The sequence below is a fragment of the Talpa europaea genome (assembly GCF_964194135.1).
Source record: "Talpa europaea genome assembly, chromosome: 7".
Classification (NCBI taxonomy): domain Eukaryota; kingdom Metazoa; phylum Chordata; class Mammalia; order Eulipotyphla; family Talpidae; genus Talpa; species Talpa europaea.
Window position 1 is genome coordinate 98,706,537 of NC_140074.1, and position 22,910 is coordinate 98,729,446.

Here is a 22,910-nt window from a genome sequence, read left to right on the forward strand (position 1 = left end):
TGATTTTACAGCCCAAGAAGTCTCCAACCCTGTGCTCCAGAAATATGAGGTGCAAGTAAGAGCTGTGTGAAAAGGCCACAGATATTGCAGTGTTCTGTGGTTGGCAAATAAAATTTATCAAGATTTCTCTACTACTTGGGAAACCTGGACTTTATTTCACCTATATGTGTATACAGTTACATAATTTTACTTAGTAAAAATTTCACTTTGGTTTCCAGCAACTTGGCCAAACTTGAGTTTGAGAGAAAAGTAGAAAAATTCACCACCTAACTCTAACAGGAGGAACGGGAAAAGGAATCTTCTAGAGAAGGGGTCTTGTTTCTCAAGTTTTTTCTTCCCATTATCTGATGATATTTCACTTAAGAACTTTGAGTCATTTCTGTATAAAAACAACAAGTTTCTTGATTGAAGAAGTATACTTTTAATTTTCCTTGTCACCTTTATAGGAACAGCCATATATATTTAGTATGTTCAACTTTTATTTTTCCATTGCTTCTAAGTTAAAAATATTTGTATAATAATAGTTCACAGTGTTTCACAGTAAAATAGTTTCAATCATTTGCTGCCATGAAAGTATGAGACTCTTTAAAAAAAAAAAAGTCTTTTACAATCTATTCAAGCCGTCAATATCATCCACACAGTAAGAGCAGCCAGATAGAACCATAAATACATTTGTCAACTCTTGGAGCCTACTGTTAACATGTACATATTAATTAGATAAGTGGTAATTCCAGAGAAGTGCTCAAAAGATGCAGCCCATAAGCTTGTGAGGTTTAATTGTCTTTCACAATGAGAATCAGCCAGTTATGTCCTTTCCTTTTGTTTGTTGTAAATTTGTGCCTTCTCAAAAAGGCCAGAGCCTCGGTCATCGACCCATATCAAGAGCAGGCTGTGTGCCCGCCTGCCCACTCCCATTCTTGAGGACATCTGTCTGACAGACAACATATCTGGAGATGATTTTGTGAAAAGTATAGCGAAAGTCTCGGTTCCGGTAGGCATAGACAATGGGATTGACAACTGAGTTGGCATGTGATAGGAGAATAGCCATGTTTATTGTCCACTTGGGTTTATCACTAGGATGTGCGAGTTGAAAATGAGTTATACAGTTGATGGCATGTACTGGTAGCCAGCACATAGCAAAAATCCCAACAATCATGGCCAGGGACTTGGCTGCATGGATCTCCCGCTGGAGGGTGGTCCTCGAGTGGTCCATCAGCTCAGTGCGCTGTAGCTGCTTGCAGGCCACAGTGAAGATCTTGATGTAGATTACCAGCATTATGAGAAGTGGGGGTAGGACACACCCAAAGAAATTGAAATATACCATGTAGCTCATGGGGACCACACACTCAAAGAAACATCCCTTACAGCAGCAGATTTCATTCGTGGTTCCATTCAAAGATTGTGTGCAGTTTTGGTCTTTTTCATTCCATCCCAGGAACGGAGTCAATCCAATGCCAAAGGCAAGGACCCAGAGGACAGCAATGACTCTTCTTGCTCGGGTCCCAGTGACCAAACTCTTATACCTGTTCGAAAGAACATCATCAATTATCATTATCAAATTACAGTCCTCTGCAGCCAAAGTTGAAGACCCCACCTGGTTTTCCATAGTCTATGGCCCTAACAGGGTCTAAGGCTTGCCCTCAAAGGGCACCATACTTTTACCTTCAACACTAAGAACATGTCAACAAATATGAACAGCTTTGCTCTATCAAGCTCAATAAGGTCTTCACTCTTGACTTAGGAATCACCTCTGTTGAGTGACAAATCATAGCCAATGGGAACAAGTGGAGAAGACTTACAGGGTGCTTCCTCTTCTCTAAGACACTGTTCTCGGTGGTTGAGATAGGCCAGATTGAATAGAACACGGAGATCCCTGCCTTTAAGGGAACTGTATTCTAGCAGGGAGAGACAGGTAATAACAAACATAGGGTAGTAGATTATATATTAGGAGGAGCAGTGTGGAATGAAGAAAACGCAGAGTAAGGGAGACCAGGACTAGCAAGGACTAACTTTAAAGAGGTCAGTTAAGGAAGGTTTCATTAATAAGGTGACACTTGAACAAAAAGAAGTGAGATCAGAGCCTGAAGGAGTCAGCATTCTGAGCTGGTGGCTCTGAGCAAGAACCCTCGTCTCCCACAAATACCACCAAGTTTACCTCTGAGTATGGGAAGAATCATCCCAGAATACCTCTGTAAAACAGAGATCGAGAGTCTGGCAAAGTTCCTACTGTCCCTCCTAGCAACAGAGTTGATTAAAAGCTGGAAAATAACTTAGTAACAGCGAACAAATTTCAGTCATTTTTAAATCATTGAAACTTAAGTAACTAGAACTCACAATATGCATTATAGACATTCTGCTGTATAAACATCCATATATGGTTTATAGTAAGACCATAAACTTTGCCATTAATAACTGGTCCATATAACACATATCCAATGTAATGTATGGCATAAAATCTTTCTGTAACACCTGGGAGGAAAACTGGGAAATAATATGACACATTAAGACGTCCAGTTTCCTTTGCCTGCAGGATAAAGTGTATACTTTTCAACATGGCCCATAGGGTGCTCCAGGTCTCAGCCTCACATACCCTGTCCCTGCCATTCCTGCCCAGGGGCTCCCTACTGGCTCATGCTTCTTGCAACATCAGAAAAAACAGTTTTCCTTTCCCTGTTTCAAGAGTCACCTCCTTCCCTGATTACCTCTTGGCCAGAGGTCACTCCCATCCTCTGCCCCATACCTGTCATAGAGCTTGTTTATCTGTTACATGTGCTTTCCGTCAACTAGAACATCAACCTCTTAAGGACTGGGACCATGATCCTTTGCACTGATATCCCAATGGCACGTACTAAATTCTTAATATGGCCATTAGACTATTTTCTTCATTTGTTACCTGATTTATCAAATAACTTTAAAACATTCTACTTATTAGGAATTCTTGGTGCTATGATGTGGGACAGAATTGGGACAGTTTGCTGAGGGAGTTAATTGAGATCTTGTGCCTCATAATTGACAGTAATACCTAATCTTTTCTGCTGCCTCTTATGGCAGCTCTCACCAAGAGACAACTAAATTGTGGGGCCTTTACGGCAGATCACCTGGTAGACTCAGTTGCTCACTGAATACTTCTTGGCTAATAAATCCATCTATTCTCTTTCTACTTCTTTGCTCATTCAGGAATGTAAAAAAAATGTTATTCATGTCCATTGCTCCATCAGAGGCATGAAGAATACAATTAGTCCCTGCAGGATAAGCAGGATTAAGCACCAAGCACTTCGAGTCACAAGACTTCAGATCCAGGAGGCAACCTGCCTGACAGGCCAGCCCTGGGGTCTGAATTATTGCTGGCCAAACTAAAACAAAGGCCATGTTTCCATCCTCTTGCTGGTAATAGTCTGGAGAGGATATGTGAGGTGCTTCTGGCCAGTGGTGCAAGTCTACTAGCAGACTTCCAGGAAGGGTTTTACTTCTTGATAAAAGGAAAGAGATCCTTGAGGAGAGAGAGCTCTTTCCTATGCCCAGCCCTTTTTACTTTTGATATTCTTATGGGAGGCTGTGGTGCCTAGAGCTGCAGCAGCCAGCTGCTGACCATGAGTGACAAATTTGAAGACAAAAAAAAGCAAAGCGCCTAGGTCCTTGATTATATCTGAATCACTAAAGCAACCCCAGAAATATAATGGCTCCATAGTTTGGTGTCAAGAGATAATTAAATAGTTGCTTGAGCCACTGTGTACCTGCAGCCAAAGTTGAGTCAAACTAACTGGAACGAACTTTTATCTCTTCTAGTCCAACTTCACTTATTTTTCATATAAGGAGACAGAGATACAGTCTTTGAGTAATGAAAGACTCAAAGACCAAAGGCAAAGTCAGGATTTTCTAGCCTGTGTTCTTTGTACCACATTATGTTGCTGCTTATTTTACTTGATTTTTTTAAAAACAATATTAGACACAAAGTACTCTGCACATGGTGGGCTCACACGGAGGGGGGGCTTCCCACTAGAGTTTAAAACAACACAGAATCTACCCACATCTGACTTCTCAAAGCTATTGGATCCTGTACTATCAATACTTTTATGCCAAATTATCCTAGATAATATAAAGCAACTGATTACATGAGGGCAGCAGCTGGTCACAGCTTTGTGAAACTCCCCCTCCCCTTTTCTTTACCATTTATTGGTTCATTATTTCATTCAAAGATTTCTTCCTTTGTAACATGCACTCTGCTAGGCACTGACAACATAATCACATCCCTCAGGGATTATAAGATAATGGAAGAGACAGGAAATAAGTAAACACACAAATATGTAACTATGAATCAGAATGAGTTTGGTGAACCAAAATGAATAGCAGGCAGATAAGAAAAACAGGAAGACATTAGATTATAGTCTGTCAGCGAAGGCCCTTCTCAAGCAGAAAGCTAAAGATTAAGAAGGACTAAAAAATTTGAAACACGGAGAGAAAAGCATTCCAGCCAGTGAGAACAGAATATGCTAAGAATTTCAGACAGGAGAAAATTTTACTTTTCTGAGGAAGCAAAAGTAAACATGATGACCTAAGATGAGGCCAGGGCCAGCTCCTAAGCCATGGGAAGGAATTTGGATTGTATTCAAAATGCAATGGGAAGCTATTGAAAGCGTCTAAGCAGGGGGATGTTTTATACAGCTCACATTATGGAGACTGACTCTTAGGGGAGCAAGAAGAAAGCCAGAGAGATCAGTTAGCAAACTTACTTTTTTTTTTTTAATTACCAAAGTTCTTTTATTATTTTTTATTTGTTTGTTTGTTTATTTATTTACTTGTACAAGCACTGGGTACAGTCAGAGGCACGGGAGGGTGAGAGAATTCACCAGAGCCAGAGCAGGAGCAGAACAGACAGACTGACGAAGTACACTGCTGAGGGGAGCAGCAGGCGCTGCAGGAGGGGTCTGAGCGCCATGTGGGGCCCTCGCCCAGTGGCAGGGGATTGAACCGGTGCTGCAGAGGCTGGGGGCAGCTTCGCAACCCAGCGCTCAACCGCTGCACCACCGGGGGGAGGCCCCAGTTAGCAAACTTTTAATAGTTAATTCAAGAGAAAATGTTGTCTTGGACAGGGTGATCGCAAAAATTGTGCACAAAGTTACACACTTTGGAGGTAGGCCAACAGGTCTTAAAGATGGACTGGCTATCAGAAGATAGATTAGCAAGGATGATTCCTAGAATTTAGTAAGTGAAGAGTGGATTGCAAGGAAATAAGATCAAGAGAAGGTGGGTGTTAGTATTTCAATGAAAATGAAGATTAGAGGATGCATTAAAAAAAAAGGCAAGATTATAAAAGAAGCTAAGAATCTTCTCGGCTAAGGTTGGGGCTGAGAAGCTGTGGGATCCAGGGTGCATGAGAAGAGAATTTCCCCGGCTGAGCGGGAGAAAGGACAGGGCCAGTGCTGCAAGGGCAGGTGGTAGGAAGATGGCATCAGAATACCCTTTGTGAGCTGCTATCAACTCAGACAAGTGTGATAAAGGCTGACACTTGTGTTGTCTCTGGGAAAAGGGAGCTTGCTAGAAAAAATACAAACTAGCCTTTGTGGTTTTGAGGGGGTGCAGCTTTCGTTGTTGGTAAGGTGCAGGCTTGACCAGGCAGTTGAAGAACAAGCTTCCCATTCTAGCAATTTTTGAGCCACTTCAACAAACACCAAGTTTCAAAGACATATACCTGTAGGCCCCAGATCCTTACACCTGCTGTACAGAACACACCAGTAACAGAATCTGCACCCCAGAAGCACCCACTCGAGGAGGCCTAAGCTACACAGCATATGCATCTCACTCACACCATGCCTCAGGAGGCTAGAGCTGCCATCTCCAGTTTATAGATGGGGAACAAACTCAGAGAGGTTAAATTATTGGCCTGCTGCCCCTAAATTGCAGTCAAGACTGAAACCCAATCTAATTAGACCTAAAAGTAGTCAATTCCCTGCTTAGGCATCTACAGACCTCCAGCATTCACTTCACAAATCCCAGCTCCCTACTCTGCCTGGCCACCCAAACATGGCTCATCACAGTACAGTCGCCTAGAGTCAGCTGCCTTTCCTCCACCCCCCCACCCCCCCCACCCCCTCCCCGATATCCCGATATCTGTAGCCTTGCCAGAGTTGTTTGGCAGTTCCAGGGACTGCAGCCAGCCACATGGGAACCAGAGACTTGAAGGCAAAGGCCTCTTCTGCCCCCGTGGTAGGCTGTCCTCAAGAGGTAGCAAGACACGTGTTCTTTATATTCTGTTAGAGAAAACAACCACAAGTTTGGGCTCACAACTGCACCCCTTAGGAGAAAAGACAGAAGCACTTTTAGCACTGGAGCTGTAGCTCCAGTAATGGCAGAACAGTCACTGTCCATGAGCTACATGCCTGGACCTGGGAGAGTGAGAGGCAGTCAGCGATGCTCTAGAAAGTAGGTAGATGTTCCTGTACTGAGCAGGCTGCTGAAAGGGGTGACTCCTGGGGTGTCTAGGACCTACTGAAGGTTCTGGTGACCTCCTGCCAGGTTCTCATCCCCACTTCCAGCTGTATTAGACACAGGCCATGTCCTTTCATACAACTGCCCCTATGGCAGTCACTTTTTTACTATCCAGGACACTAAGCCCAACAGTAAGGCCAAGGAAGGGGGACTTATGCTCCAAGTGCAGAAGTAACAGGCAATGTAGGAAGGAATAAAGGAAACACAGGCAGCATTATTATTCAAGGCAAGCAGGAACAATTCCAGACTTTGCAGGCCCATACAAAAGGGCTATTCTGGGAAAGTCCATGCTCTGGGAAGAGGCTAGGCCCCACTGCTGTGCACAGAACTGTGTTGTGATCCACCCATTCTCTACATAAGGGGCTCATTAGCGAAGAAGACTGATAGAAAAAAAAATCACATGGAGGGAAATCAACAAAAAGGCAGAGTTTGGACACTGGGGTTATATAACGTAGTAAAAGGGAATGGCCAAGTTCTGCAGCACAGTGCCGGCCTATTTCTAGAGCAGAGTCTGTTCTTCCTCTGGCTCAGCAGCCCTCAGCTCAGGACTCAGGCCAGGCTGCCTTAGAAAATTAGAGTTTTCAGCACTCAGCATGCTTTTAATTCAGTAGATTTCCAAAGGGCAACTATTCTGGGCAGGGGTATTGAGCCTGGCCAATCCGTCCAGGGGCTAGAGTGAGTCTTGAGCTCGCCATCAAAAAAGTGGGGATAACAGTGACTGCAGAATCCAGGTCCATGTGGCTGCTGAGACATTTAACATTGGTAGATTGTGTACAAAAGTACTTTGTAAATGCCAACTTATATAGAGTTCTGTCACTGCTTCTTAAAATTGTTTACTTGTTTAGGGACTTAATTCTTTCTATTCTGTCCAGCTTACAAGTTTCATCCCTCTGTAAACATAGATCTTCCTTGACTTAGGATGGGGGTAAGTCCAAAACACTGGTAACAGAGTCCACGGTAAAGTATTGGTTATTCACCTTCATGATCACATGTCTTCCTGGGAGCTGCCTAGGATCCAGAGTGTATCATACGGCATATCACTAGCCACGGAAAAGACCAAAATTCAAAATTTGAAGTAAGGTTTCTACAGAATGTATTTGCTTTTGCACCACTGTAAAGTAAAAAATAAAAAAAGTGTACATTCAATAAAGCAATACATACATTGCTGGAACTTCCCATGTTCACACATATAACAGCACTTCTGTGAAAAGGGGACTAGGACAGACCACTGAAAACCCAGTTTTGCAACTAACAAATATAACTGGGACCCACAGGCAGGCAATTCAGCAGTGCTAGAGGCTGCTAGGTGAATATTAAAAAGGCAAGACAAAAAGTCTAACGGAAATCCTGGCAAAACTTTAACTAGAGCAAGGCTGTTAGGTGCTGAGACAATGCAGATGAAAGAGGAGGTCTGAGCCAAGAGCTATTATTAAGCTGGGCATGGTAAGCAGTGCGGGCTGCCACAACCAAGACCAAGAGGCTGATATGGCTTGGCTTTCTGAAGAAGGAGGCCGAGGAACAGACAGGGTCTACTTCCCTTGTTCCTGGGAGTCCAGCTGGGCTTCTACTGCACTGCATTCAAACGGAAGGTTTTTGCCTTTCCTGGTGAAGACTATAATGCTGTTGCTTCACTATTTCAGCTCCCTTTGCCTAGGCAAAATCCTAGATAAACCAGAGCAATGCCCTCCCTCACCTCTCTCACACGCACTAAGTGTTCACATTACAGAAATTGACACCGGGAGTAACCAGTTTACACTGACGCACACTACTGGGTTTCACCCATGATTTCCACAGGAACCCCTCCCATATAGGTACATTTTCTGTCTCCCACTGAATCATGAATGCCTCAATGGCAGAGACTATCTAGTTCACTGTTGTATACAAAATACCTAAAACCTTGGCACAGCAAATGCTGAATAAAAGCCTGAATTTATAAAAAGAGAACAGAACTCTGACTTCTTAATCATATATATATATGTTTAACACTCACTTGGTAGCTCTAAAAAAAGCAAGAAATGGGGTATATAAACATTTCTACAACTCCAACTCATAGATCACAAGACCTGCCTGAGGGAAATACTTAAATATTTATGCTGAGTAGTTGCTTCCCATTTTTCAGATTTCTCATGGAACCAAACTAACAGGGCTTTGAAAAATATGACAGTGGTAAATGGTACCAGAACTTTAGTGGTGGGTGCGGTGTGAAATATATATATTTCACAATACATATATATATATAGAGAGAGAGAGAGAGTAAAATAATAAAAACTATTTTCAATAATAAAAAAAAAAACTTTTCATGGACTGAGGAGGAAATAGCTTTGAGTAGCACAGTATCCATTAAATAGAATTCATAACTAAAAAGCTTCCCACAAAGAAAACTTAAGACCCAAATGACTTTAGAACTGAATTCTTTCAAACATTTAAGGAACAAATAAAACCATTCGTACATTCAAAAAAATAGTAGATACTGTTTGATTCTATTTATATGAAATTCAGGTCTGTGAGTGGAAAGGCTCACCATTTGTGGTAAATGTACTGAGAGCAATCTGCCGGGTCTCCACAGCTTAAGGTGCTCTAGCTCTAGCCTGCAGGCTAATCTGAGGAAAGGTCAGCGCCTGCCTACCCACTAGATAGCGGTGCATGGTCACCAGGGCAAATCTACAGGCTGAGCCTTGTGAGGGAGCCAGGGTTCTCAGCTGCTCTGGCTTCTGACAGGTTTTCGTGTACTCCAAGTTCAGACATGTCTGAATCCCAGTGATGTACCTGGCTGGGGCTTGAGCTAAGCCCTGTCCACCTGTAGAGAGCCACCTGTTCTTCACGGTCACCCAGAGCAGTGCAGGAAGAACGTAGGAGGCAGGAGAAAGAGAGTTGTGAGCACTGCCCACCAGCTGGCTGGCAGTCCGGGGTGGTCTGACAGTGATTCATCCCATTGAGACTGAAGATGGGGGCAGGGCCAGAGTGCCTTTCAGAGATTTTTTTTTTTTTTTTCCGTAATTCTCACATATTGGTTTCACACATGGGGTAGGACCCAGAGATAGTCCAAGGCTGCTGGGCTTCAGAGTCTCATCTCCTTTGCACGAAGATCCCTGAGTTAAAGGGCCATTCACTGCCTAACATCAGATCAAAAGAGAAAAGATACTCTGTCCTTGCCTCCAAAACAGTCTTCCCAAGGCTGGGGTGTACACAGCCATAAAGAAGAGACCATCAGCAGGTACACCTGGTGGTCCCCAGCAGTGCTGGTGTTGACTGGAGCACCTGTATAAACTGGAGTCTACCAGGTTTCCCTACTGTAACTGTTTTTCCCTTTGCAGCTGGTAAGCCTCTTCTAGTAGATATTTTGTATAGATCATGCACCTCATCAAACTTTCACTGTGAGTTTTACCATCTCTTGATGATTCTTGCCTGAACCAGTTATTACGGTGATGGTTACTGTTTGCTTATTTGAATAAGCAAATCATCATTACTCATTCCTATTCATTAATTAGATGGCATTCTATGGTAGGCCAGATTTCAACTCCTTATTTGAAAAAAAACAAATCTGGCTCAGTTCATTGTTGAGGTTCTGCAAGAAATGACACTCCAGTAGCAATGGGCACACCTACACAGACCTTGATTTCTAAATACTATTTTCCACTGAAAGGAAACAAGATCTCCCTGGAGAAATGACTGATTCCAAAGCCGCAAAGTTCAACGTCAGTCTGAAAAGCCTTTCTGTGCCAGAGTGAGGAAGCGCTCATAGCAGTGATGGAAATGCTCAAACAGAAGTAAACTTGAATGGGCTGCTAAATTTGAACATCAAAATTCACAATGGATTATAAATGGATTATTTCATTGAATGAAAATAAAATTCCGTAAGGCCATGCTTTTTTTTTATAAGCAAGAACAGGAAAAAGGTAAAGTTCTCCTTTATTGAAGAATGCCTACTTAATAAAGATTGAAAGAATAAGAAAATTACCATTTTATATAGTAATAACTGATTGAGGCAAGAAATCAAGCGTCAACATTTAAAGACTATTCCAGTCAGAGAGGATTGCATTTGCAAAAGCCTGACCTCAGTAAGTTCTAGGAAGTGAGAGGGTTCCTGAGAAGCCAGAATGGGAAACAATGAGAGGAACAGGATAAAGCTGAAGGAGAAAGGACTAGAGTCAGAGTCAGAATTTTGCCCTAATATGATCGGACTTTCATTTTAGAAAGATTGCAGCAATGTGAAGAATGGGCTAAAAGGACAAGTCAATGCAGAGAGACCAGATTAAGAAGCCACAGGGCTTCCCTGGTGGTTCAAGGGGTTAAGACACAACCTATGAAGCTGTCCACAGCCTCTGCAGTATGAGTTCCAGTCCCCCCAGCTGGCCAGGGAGCAACCCACATGGTGCAGCAGACCTCTCCTGACTCACCCGCTGCTCCCCTCAGCAGTGTATTTTGGTCAATCTGCCTGTTCTGTTCCCCACTCTGTCTCTGGTGAATCCTCTCACACCACCCCCCTGCACCTCCGGCCTGTACCCCAGCTCTTGTATGCATAAATAAATAAATCTTAGAAAAAAAAAAGCTAACAGGGTATATGTGGAGATGAGACCAAAGAGAAGTGACTGGAAAGAGGGTGTTAGAGTGAACCTGGGGTCTCCCTGGTGGCGCAGGGGTTAAAAACACAGCACTATCAGGCTATTGGGGCAGCCTCTGTAGCAAGAGTTCGACCCCCGGCCAGGGGGCTGGCCCACATGGCGCAGCAGACTTCTCCGGCCTCACCCTGCTGCTCCCCTCAGCAGTGTATTTCAGTAGATCCACCTGTTCTGGTCCCCACTCTGTCTCTGGTGAATCCTCTCACCTCTGCACCTCTGGTTTATACCCCAGTTCTTGTATACATAAATAAATAAATCTTAAAAAAAAAAAGAGTGCAACTGATTCTGTAAATATCCTTCCATAAAGCTTTGTGATTCTCTACATCTCTCTCTCTCCCTTTCTCTCTCTCTCTCTCTCTCACACACACACACATAGCAGTGGTGTTGAAATCAGCAGTGGAGCAAAGAGTGGAGGCAGCTCTCCTGCCCACCTGTGACTACGCAGGTGCCTCTCTTTCTTTCTCCTGCTTTTCCTAGTAAACCTGTCCTTTTAAATGGAAGGGAAAAAAGAAGGGGGAAAGATGGGAAAGGGATGGGAAAGGGACAGGAAAAAAGGAAAGGAACAGGAAAGGGACAAGGAAAGGGACAGGGAAGGTGCAGGGAAGGGACAGGAAAGGAACCAGGAAAGGGCAGGGAAGGGAAAGGGACAGCAAAGGGACAAGGAAAGGGAAGGGCAAGGAAAGAAAAGGAAAGGAAAGAGACAGGAAAGGGACTTCAGTGAAGGGAAGGCTGCTGCAGAGGGGCGGCTGCTCAACAGGCGGGCTGCAGTAATGAACAGTGTTGGAAGGAGGAGGGTCCAGGACAGTAGAAGGACCAACTAGCCCCCAACTCCCTAAACTCCTGACTCAACCACTTACTATACGGCTCAACCTGTAGACACCTTGAACATATCCACAGGAACTATGCAACACTTTCCCAATGCATCCCTAGCTTTGGCACCACTCAGCTGTCTGGAAATCTGGGAGTCACCCTGGACACTTCCCTCTCCCTTTAATGTCCAACCGAGTCAGCAAGTACTCTTGAGCCTGTCCCCTAGGGTCCTGTCCTTCAGCCACTAGCATAGCCCTCAGTATAGAGCGGCAATCCATATACTCAGCAGTTGTATAGGCCGACCAGGCATTGCAGATCTCATGCCCACTGGTGCTAACTAGTCATGTCTCTAGGCCTGGTTCACTGATTGTGCTCATAGGGCCCATCTGTGGTTCCCTGCACTCTTTCCCAGCCTGTTCTTTTCATTGGCTCTGTGGCTTTACCTGTCATCCCTCTGCTCTAAACTGCCAGACCCCTGGGTGACCTCAGACACCTCCCTGGCGCAGACATTTAGACTGTACACGTCTCAACTATCTCTAGACTCTACCTCCATCTCCTTGACCTCTGCCCTAGTCAGGCTTTCTTTCTTCTCACTCAACAAACAATGGCTGCCTTATATATTCTTCTCTCCTCCACCCTCGGCTCCCTGCTGTTCACCAGTGACGATTTGAAAATCAAACTTGACCATATCAAACTGCTGATTAAAATTCTATTGGCCTTCTAGGTCCCACCTAACTATCACTCCTCAGAAAGCCTTACTTAAGGGCCTCCCCTGGTGGCGCAGGCGGTTGAGTGCCACACTGTGAAGCTGTCCGCAGCCTCTGCAGTGCCGGTTCGATCCCGGCCAGTCAGTTCGATCCCGGCCAGCCGGCGAGGGTCCCACATGGCACGGGAGACCCCTCCTGTCACGCCCGCTGGTCCCCTCAGCAGTATACTTTGTCAGTCTGCCTGCTCTGCTCTCCCCTCTGGCTCTGGTGAATTCTCTCACCCTCCCGCGCTTCTGACTGTACTCAGTGCTTGTATAAATAAATAAATAAATCTTTTAAAAAATAAAATAAAATAAAGTGCCACCCTTAATGAAAGAGAAAAGTTGCAAGTCAATATTTAGACCCATCCATGTGAAATTTCAGAACATCAAGTGAAGGCAAACAATGACAAAGACTTAAGAGTTTGAAATAGAAGTCACAAATAAGGATCACAGACACATCAAGACTTCTTGAACAACACTGGGTGTGAGAGCAATGCCCTCAACCTCTGTACTATATGCAGGCAAGCTACTGATTGTGTGAAAGCCGTAAAGCATCTTGGGCATACGAGAACTCAGAGAGCTTACCTCTGGTGGTCTGGAAAAGTGACCTAAGAATGTGTAACAAACCACCAGGCCTAGAATTCCAGAAAGGGAAGTCAGCCTGGAAAGCAAGAGATGGCAAAGAGGCCCTAGGCGTGCAGAGGAGGAGCGCCACCCAGCAGCTGCATGGCTCACTGACAAGGCACCTTAGGATGCTAATGACAATGAGTAAGCAGCTGAATCACTGCGAGAATATGAGAAGGCATGTTTCTTCCTCTAACTTTCTCTTAATTTCCAGATGGGAAATTCAGGATGCCAATATGAAGCAGACTAAAATACAGCATGATTTTTTGAGCAAAGAATAGCACCTAAAAATAGAATCTATGTGGCCTGGTCATCAGAAGCACAGGTCCAGAGACAGGAGTGCTTTTCCTATTCTAATTACACTCGTACGATCTAGGCAGGACAAGAAATGAACAAGTAAGACATTACAAATGCCATTGATGGGTTTTGAATGTTCAGAAGCCCTCTGCAAAGTTCAGGAAACTAGTATAGAGAATATCTGTGGTACAAACCCTGACAATGTAAGAGTAACCATACAAAATAAATAGGTTCAATACATAATCTGTGTAGAAGAAACAAAAAATGGTGGTTGCCTGTGATAGGAGAATGTGAAAGCAAAGATGAGAGACGGGTGACCTACTTTCCACAGTATTCTCTTGCACACAGTTTCAATTTTTTTTTTTACAATGACATGAATTATCTTTCGAAAGAAAAGCCTCTATGACGTGGGGACTGTGCTAAAAGTAATGGCACATATGACAGAAAGCAGCAGGACAGATGTGGAAGGGATGGTGGCGGCATACTTTTCCTCATTTTTTTTTTTTTTGTCAGTTAACAGAAATGATCTACAATTAATGGGATTAGCCATAGCAGCAGAAGTATGAACCACAGGAAAAATGTAACAAAAACTAAATGAAGCAGGGGCAGGGCTAGTGCAAGCCACTTGGAGCCCTTCTGTTATGTGGTACAGTCAAAGGATTCTGTGTAAGGAAGGCGGCCCAAGACCCAGAGGGGCAACAAAGCATCCTCAGAAGAAATGCCCCGCGATGAAGATGGTCTGCCTCCCCACAGAGGGGCTGTGGGCCCAGGCAGGGGAGACTTTACTTTCCCTTTTGGGCCTTTCTGGACTTTTTAAAGTTTACTTCTGTGCACTGAGGTTGAGATCTAACACAAAAGAAGAGAATTGGGAGGAAAAACCTCCTTCATGACCTTATCAGCACTTTGAGGACAAAACCTAAACTCCCTCTCAAGCCTCCAGGCCTCCTCGATCTGCCAGTCTCCAAGCCCTAAGGGCTGTGATTGTCACTGTGGGAACTCCCCCCTCTCCCAACACCCCCAGGCTCCACCTCAGCTGAAAATGTTCTTTCATCCCACTATCACCCACAAAGAATCAAGCATTTCACCTTCAGCAGCCAGTCTGAGTTCAGAAGGCCATGCACCAGCCAGTTCTCAACTTGAATTCTTTCAAAAGTACATTTGCTATTTTTTTTTAAAGATTTATTTTATTTATTTATACAAGCACTGGGTACAGTCAGAAGCGCAGGAGGGTGAGAGAATTCACCAGAGCCAGGGCGGGGAACAGAACAGGCAGACCAATGAAATACACTGCTGAGGGGAGTAGTGGGCGGCAGGAGAGGTCTGCGCACCATGTGGGACCCTCGCCGGTAGCCGGGGATCGAACCGGCGTTGCAGAGGCTGCGGGCAGCTTCGCAGCCCAGTGCTCAACCACTGCACCACCAGGGGAGGCCCTACATTTGCTATTTGCCTTTTGTTCCTGAGACCAACAGTGGTGTCTCCAGCCTGTAGGCCTCAGAGATGTACAGCACATCCTGTTAATGTCTTAAGGGGAGACTCATCAAGTCTGAAGGCCAGTTCCTGAAGGTCAGTAGGAATCTGAAGCATTAGAAAGGAGGAGCCTCAGTTCCCCCATCTGAGGAAAGAGGCAGGAAGGGATCCTCTCCAGGCCTGAGAAGCTGGTGACAGTAACATTTCATGAGCATTTGTCAGGAAGTAGCTTTCTTTTTCTTCACAAGTCCATGATACTATTCAGCTGCAGTTGTCTTGGTCGCATGTAAACCTAAAGGGCTCAAATCAGCCCTTATTTGCTGGGAACCTCCTTCATTCAGCACTGGAAAGGACCACTTTCCAGTAAGTAAGGGGGTGTTCTGGAGTGGCCTCAGGGCATGGAGACTTTCTCTTAAGCTGTTCACATGCTAGGTAAGGGTTCCTGGGAAGACAGACTTATTCTGCCTCAGTTTCTATGTGACCCTGGGTTGATCATACCTCTGAGCTTGGCTTCCTCATCTGCGAAGTGAGGAAGGTAACCATAAGGGTGTAAAGATCAAAAGAAATGAGGTACGTCTAGCACAGAGAAAAGGCTTCTGAAGAACAGCTTCTGCTCACAATAGCAAAAACTCACAGGTCCAGGCCGCCCATCTCCGCCAGCATCTTACACCCACGCTGTGATCACAAGCTACCATATCAAGAGTGTGAGATATAGGACCTCCCTGGTGGCGCAGCGGTTGAGCGCTGGGTTGCAAAGCTGCCCGCAGTCTCTGCAGCACCGGTTCAATCCCTGGCCGCAGGAGAGGGTCCCACACGGCGCACAGACCTCTGCTGCCGCCCGCTGCTCCCCTCAGCAGTGTGCTTTGGTCCTTCTGCCTGCTCTGCTCCCCGCTCTGGCTCTGGTGAATTCTCTCACCCTCCTGTGCTTCTGACTGTACCCAGTGCTTGTATAAATAAATAAATAAATCTTTAGGGGAAAAAAAAAAAAAAAGAGTGTGAGATACAGAGATTGGGTCCACAGAGTAATGGTCTTGCCAATACCATGAGGCCACAGAGAGGGAGCGCAGATCATCTGTCATGTTCATTTTTGTCCCTTTACATGCACTCATTCTCTAGATGATCAAAGGCACCCCGTCCCTGCTTTTCAGAATTCTGTGGCAATACTGCTGAGGCACAAAGTGAGGCACTCTCCCTGCCAGTGCTGCTGGGGCAGGTTTGCCACCCCTCCAGGCACACAGAGCAGTGCAGGCTATGGCCTGGTCTGCAGAGGAGCTTCTGGCCACTTGGAGCTATTGCCCTCTGGGTCAACTCCCAGCAGGCCCTCCTTCCCAAACCTTCAGCCCTGTGCTCCCATCTACAACCCTGAGGGCTCAGGGACTCACGTCCATCTCCTCTCTGCTTTGAGGCTCCCAGGTGCTCCTGGGTGGGCATCCAGCCAGCTGGACTCTACACCCACTAAAGGGACCCTCCAGATTGGATCAACCCGATTCTGATCTGGTTCTGAAAGAGTTCCTGAGGGTCTCACTGGTCAGACCAGACTGCTGCCTCTATGTGGGCACCTGTGTGCCTAGCAGAGACCTAAGCAGTCCAGGAAAAGACATCAGCAGGGTGGAAGGTTCCTATCAATGCTTATTGACATTGAATCAGACAAGAGCCAAGGCAGCACCTGTTGCTGGTTTTAAAGAAAGGAGTGTCTGCTAACAATGAAGGGTAAATGACAACAGAGTAACACCCCAGTCCCACTTCCTGAGACCCAACTGACTTTTTCTCTAGTTCTGAGAGGCATGAAGCAGGACCTGTGGCCGCACCCCAGTGTACACAGCCCTGTCCTTGGCCAGCCCTGGCCCACAGCCCCTCTGAGCACTTCTGTGCCCTGTTCCCTCAGGCCTGTCAAGGATTCTTTCAGAGATGGCTTCCCCCTCTATTCTTCATTAAAACTTATCAGACCATCTTTTTCCTGACATTTCACCAGAGAGCACACTGCCCATTACTCGGATCTGCCATCTTGGACTCGCCCTCCCCGTGTCTTTTTTTGCACAGTCGCCCCACACTGTTCATACACTGTAGTGCATATTCTTCCCCTGGTCATTCATGACTTAATCCAAAATGTAGGTCCCTACCCCATCCGAAGAATGTAAGACAAGCCCTTCCTTCATAGAGTTCATGCTCCAGGCAGAAAAAGACCATAACCAAGTAAAGACATAATTTAAGATAGATTGACTGATAAATAAATACAGTCGCTGAAAGAAGCATCTTCAGAGGGGGAGAAGTGAGGAAAGGCAGTCAAAGACTGGTTTGTGGTGAGGTAAAGAGAGGTGCTTTGGACAGGTAACGCAGGGCCTTTAAGTGGGAGTGGAAGGGATATTCAGATTAAACTCCATGGCCAGTGAATGCTTTAAGCACGGCAATGATAAGATCTGACTTTGGTTTCAAATCATTCTGTCTGGCAGCTGGGTGAAGAATGGTTTTTAGGGGAGTAGGAGTAGATGAGATGGGGTCTCCGTGGTGGCCAGCAGGAGGCTGGTCAAGGGCTGTTGAGGATGACTGTGATGAGGTCTAAGAAGTAAACATTAGATATGACCAAAAGAGGGGTATCATAGGGGTGACCTGACAGGAGTGATTCAGTGGCCCCATGGTAATGAGGGGAGTGGAGGCCATGACACTGGATCACTTATTGAAGTTTACTGTGGAGGGAAACAAAAGAATGGACCAGTCAGCAGTGAGGGTATGCAGTCAAGGGGGAGTTAATCTAAGCATATTCATATAAAAGCAGTTGGTTTCCTGGGGCTGTTATACCAAAGTACCACAAACTTGATAGCTCAAAATATTTACCTCTCACAGTTCTAGAGGCCAAAAACCTGAAACCTGGTGTCAGCAGGAAGGGCCACTATCCCTCCAGAGGCACTAGGGGAAAAACTGTTCCATGCTCCTTCCAGCTCCTGGTGGCTACCCCAGCAATCCTGACTCCAGTCTCTGCCTCCGCCCTCACACGGCTTCCTTCTTTCTCTCTGCATGTCAATTTATAAGTATGTGATTGAATTTAGGGGCCACCAGATAACCCAAGATAAGCTCCTCCTCTAAAGATCCATATAAGGGAATACTCATTCTTTTACCATATAAGGTAATTTTCATAGGTTCCAAGGATTAGAACATGGACCTATCTTTTGGGGAAGCCCCCACAACCCACTACAGTGGAATGATCTGGAATGAAAGAGAACACTAACGCGGAAGAGGGGCAAACCCAAGGACAGAAGCCCTTAGAAGAGCTGGATGGGTAGGGACAAGATGGAAAACCACCTTTCCCTACTATGTTTCAAAACAACAGTAAATGTGAATTTTATGGCATGAGAACTATAGCCCAATTAAGAAAAAAAAAGTTTATGAAAAAACATTCAGAATCCCCTGCCAATTCCCATTTTAGTGTCCAATCAGCTAAAGGAACTACATGGAGGTCAATTTTCACCCAAGGCACAAAGTCTTGCTAAGAAGTCTTCGATATCTACCTCACAGATTTGACATGTAAGGCACTTTGTCACATGTGGCAAAAGAGGCTGGGCAGGTGACAGGGTCAGAATCCATGACCATTCAGACAAATCCTACCCTTCTATTCTGCCATCTCAACCAACCCACAGGCCAAACACCAGCTGTTTTTCCAGTGGAGCTGAAAGAGTGTTTTCCCGGGAGATGCAAAACCACAGCATCAGGGAAACTGAGTCCTATAGGAGACCTGGGTTTGTCACAGCTACAGGGAGCTGAGCTGGGGGTGTGGCACGCAGGGGAACAGGATTAGATTGGGAGGAGGAAGTGTCCCTGCAGAAACAGCCCGAGAGTGAAGTGAGACCCAAGGAGCAGCAGTTGGCAGACACGCCCACTGCACACCCTGGCATGCACACCCCCACCTCTGCACATCCCCTCCTCTGACAGCCCTGGAGCCCCACACCCAGCTATGCTTCTTAGAAGAAGCAGGCTTTCTTCTGTTTGTGGCTAACACTCACTCAGAGGGGCCAAGGCCAGTGCCTGATGTCAACAGACACTCCTCCTTTTCAAGTCTGGGCAAAGTTGTCATTTTCGTGCCTAGCATCACCTCGAGGCTCCTCTTTCCTCCTACACTGTAATCTTTCCTCATGTTAATAAATGCTTTGATTGGGTGGCTGGTGAGGGCAGCGGTCTCTGCAGCCTGGAGCAAGCGACTCACCAGTGACCACACTTGCCTAGCACTCCGAGCCTTGGGGAACACATGTCCAAGCCCGATGCACCTGTGAATTGGGTGGAACCAAGGGCAAATCCAAGATCTGTTTTGCCCAGGGTAAGAGGCATGCCTAAGCTTTGGCCCTCACTCCCCGGGTCTCACCTTCGTTTGTTACTGCTGCTTGCCTTTACCGGAGAGACTCCTCCTCCCAAACAGGGCACTTACAACTTTACTCCCACCTGGAGTTGCATGATTCCAATAATGGTCTCCAGCCGGTATCAATAAAGTGAGGGGAAGCCTCAGGATCCCCTGACTGTAGCAGAATTCTCAAACTTCGGTTGAGTCAGAAGTTCCAGATACTAGAAGATACTGATACTAGAATTCCACACACACTCCACCCCAGAGAGTCTTTTTCAGGAGGGCCTAGTTGGCCCTGTGATCTGCATTTTAGCCAGCTCAGAGGTGGCCATATTCTCCAGAAGCAGGAAGTGCTGACACAGTGAGAGAAGAAGCCCCCCACCTCCTCCAGGCATCAGGACAACCAGGGTCACCTTTCCAGCCCACAAAGGTGGAGGCTGGTGTCCAGGACAGGTCACACTGCTATATGCTCTTCCCTCTCAAACACCTACATCTTTTTCTCCTCCCTTTAGCAAAAGCAAAGGAGAAATTAGGAGCCTATGATTTACATATCTTTCCCCTTAAGGTACTCACACCTATTTTTTTTTTATTTTTTTATTTTTTAGAACTTTTTTTTTTTAAAGATTTATTTATTTATACAAGCACTGGGTACAGTCAGACGCACCGGAGGGTGAGAGAATTCACCAGAGCCAGAGCAGGGAACAGAACAGGCAGAAGGACCGAAGTACACTGCTGAGGGGAGCAGCGGGCGGCAGGAGAGGTCTGCACGCCATGTGGGACCCTCCTCCGGTGGCCGGGGAGCAGCCGGGGATCGAACCGGCGCTGCAGAGGCTGCGGGCAGCTTCACAACCCAGAGCTCAACCGCTGCGCCACCGGGGAGGCCCCTCACACCTATTTTTTTGTCAAGACCCACCCAGCACAAACCAGGACAAGAACTAACAGATTTAAACTTTCATGGAACTTCCTGCTCATAGAGCACTGGGGCTTTTCCCAGTAACTCCCACTAAGCTGGGGTCTCTCTGATCTCTGCCAGGAACAAGCCTTCCATGTGCAACTCAGGCCGAGGGGTTATGACTGTCCTGCAAAGTCCCAAAGACCATCAAGTAACCAATATGAGGACCAAGAATCAGGAACGGCCACATAAGAAGAAAAACATCGCCCCAAATCTTGGAAATCCTTGAGCTTTGTACCACCAAATGGGATGCATGAGGCCTCCTGGTCAGAAGCCAAGGGCAGCAGCACGTGGAAAGGCCCAGACATGCAGATCAGACTCACAGCCTGGCCAAGCAGGAGGTTCCTGTTCCTTTTGGAACCCAGGACACAACCCACAGGGACCAGGCTCAACATGTCTGCCTGCTAAAAAGGCTCTGGAGGCATTCTCGCAGTCCCACAAACACCTACAACCACCAGTTGACTACAGGCACGATATACTTCCAGAAATGAGAATACACTTTCTGCCTGCCTCACAAACACTGATATCATACCCAGTCCTCCAGATGGCATGATGGCACAGTGGGAATGTGCTGCCACCTCTAAGTTCAAGTCCCCACTTTGACACTCGGTCCTGATGCACCATCCTAAACAAGACTCTAATCTCCCTGAGGCACCATCCCTTCATCTGTAAGATACAGGAAACAGTACCCACTCTCTGGAATTACTGCAAGGATCAAATGATCTAAGTTTAATATAAACTGCCTCACAGAATGGACACTCTATCAAAGAATTCCTTTCCTTCCCTCCTACTCCTGTAACTCAGTTTCCCTGTCTCAACTCCAACCCCAAAGAGATCCCAAGCCCACCCAAGTCAGAAATGCCAAAAGGCCTATGCACAAAGATAGAGTAAATACTTTCAATAAGCCCCAAAGCTCCTTGATCGTCCTACTCTCAAGCTCTCAACTTTTAACTCACCAAAATTGAAGTTACACTCCCGTGGGTGGCTCCAACCCCTGAACCCATCATTTCCTAATGTGGGAGAATGAGAAGGCAAATAATTTCTCCAGTTTTCTGAATTCTTGGTGGCACTTCCCAGCCTGCTGGGACAGGACAGTGGAGGATAAACAAGGTTACACAAAAGGAATGAAGTTCTAAAGCTGCAGGAAGTACATTAACACTTTTAATAAAAAGCATATAGGGGTGATGTGAGTCACCATAAAGCAGACAGGAATAAATGTCAGTAGCGTTCCCCAAAGGTCCCCCGCGCCCCCAGGGGACGTGCGCCCCAGTTGGATCCTGAGTAGTGTCCATTCGCACAGCGTTTAGTCCCAGCGTCCAAAGTCGCCCTGGAACCTCTCCGTCTCCCGGACACCCAGCATTCACAGGACCCAGTTTGGCCGCTGCAGATCCTCAACTACTCTCTGGGTACGCCCCGGGTGAGCCCGGTAGGAGGAAGCAGTTCTCCTGCAGAGGGGGAGCGAGGATCACCAAACTTCCTGCACCCCGTCCGTCCTCCACCCGCCCTTGGGATGGTGCTTTCCTGGGATTTTCCAGGATGCTTTGCCCAGCCCCCGAGGACCGCACTCTCAGAACCCCCTAAAACTGTCCCTCGGTAGAGAAGTCGGTAGAGACAAGCTCTCATCCGCACGCCCTGGGGTGTAGATGCCACCGGGGTCCCGCCCGGCGGCACTGAGAGAGTCTCTGGGGATGGCCGGAGCCCCCCAAGCTGGGCACCTAACTCAAAGCGCCCTGCGCCTCAGCAGCCTGACCCGTCGGGGGTCCCTAGGGCGGGGACCTCCCCCTGCAGGAGGTCCTTTACAGGTCTGTGGCGAGGACCCGGGGTGGAGGGAAGCCGCGCGCCTCACCTGAGCGGGACGCAGATGGCCAGGTACCTGTCGACCGCCACGGCCAAAAGGCTGAAGATGGAGCTCTGCGTGAGCACCAGCACGAAGCAGGCAAGGAAGAGGCAACCGTAGAATTCAATGTTGATGCCCAGGCTGATGATGATGGCAAACGGGATGGCGAACAACCCCACCGCCACGTCGGCCGCCGCCAGGGACACCAGGAAGTAGTTGGTGGGCGTCTGCAGCGTGCTCGACGTGCCCACCGCGGCGCACACCAGCACGTTGCCCGCCACCGACAGCGCGGCGATGGCCAGCTCCAGCGCCACGTACACCCAGTCCCCCGGTGTCAGCACCACGGCCGGGTTGGCGGGGCACCGGGCAGCCGCGTGGGCCCCGCCGGGCATGGCCGGAGCGCCCCGACCGCGCGGTCCGCCAGCCGCCCGTCTGACCCGCCAGACTCGTGCGCTCCTGCTCGGGCTCACGGGGGCGGGACCACGGGGAGGCCGCCGCGCCCATGGGCCCGCGCGCCCGCCGCTCTCGGAGCTCCCTCGGAGCACCGCCCCTTCTCTCCAGCCCGGGCGGTGCCCGCCCCCGCCCCCAGCCGCGGCGGTCTGGTAGGTGCCTGGCGGGGCGCTGGCGTCGCACCACGAAAGGTTCTCGGGCTGATGGCGTCTGACGAGGACTAGTTCCCCAACTTTCCCTCATGCTCCAACTCCGTGGGTGTGTCCCGAGTGGTCGCACTTTTCTCCCAGCAG

General features: G+C 47.1%; 1 protein-coding gene across 1 annotated transcript; it reads right to left on the reverse strand.

The window, feature by feature from the left end:
• Positions 1-816: 816 nt before the first annotated feature.
• Positions 817-22,615, reverse strand: ADORA2B (adenosine A2b receptor). The gene is made up of 2 exons (XM_084239079.1): positions 22,177-22,615; positions 817-1,523 (listed from the first exon to the last, which is right to left on the reverse strand). The coding sequence occupies exons 1-2, from the start codon at positions 22,557-22,559 to the stop codon at positions 866-868; spliced, it is 1,041 nt and encodes a 346-aa protein (XP_084095205.1). The 5' UTR covers positions 22,560-22,615; the 3' UTR covers positions 817-865.
• Positions 22,616-22,910: the final 295 nt, after the last annotated feature.

Coding starts and splice junctions, on each gene's coding strand:
- ADORA2B (XM_084239079.1), bottom strand. CDS start 22,559: ATGCCCGGCGGGGCCCACGCGGCTGCCCGGTGCCCCGCCAACCCGGCC. Junction 1,524..22,176: donor GCCATCTGCGTCCCGCTCAG/GTGAGGCGCGCG, acceptor TCTTTCGAACAG/GTATAAGAGTTTGGTCACTG.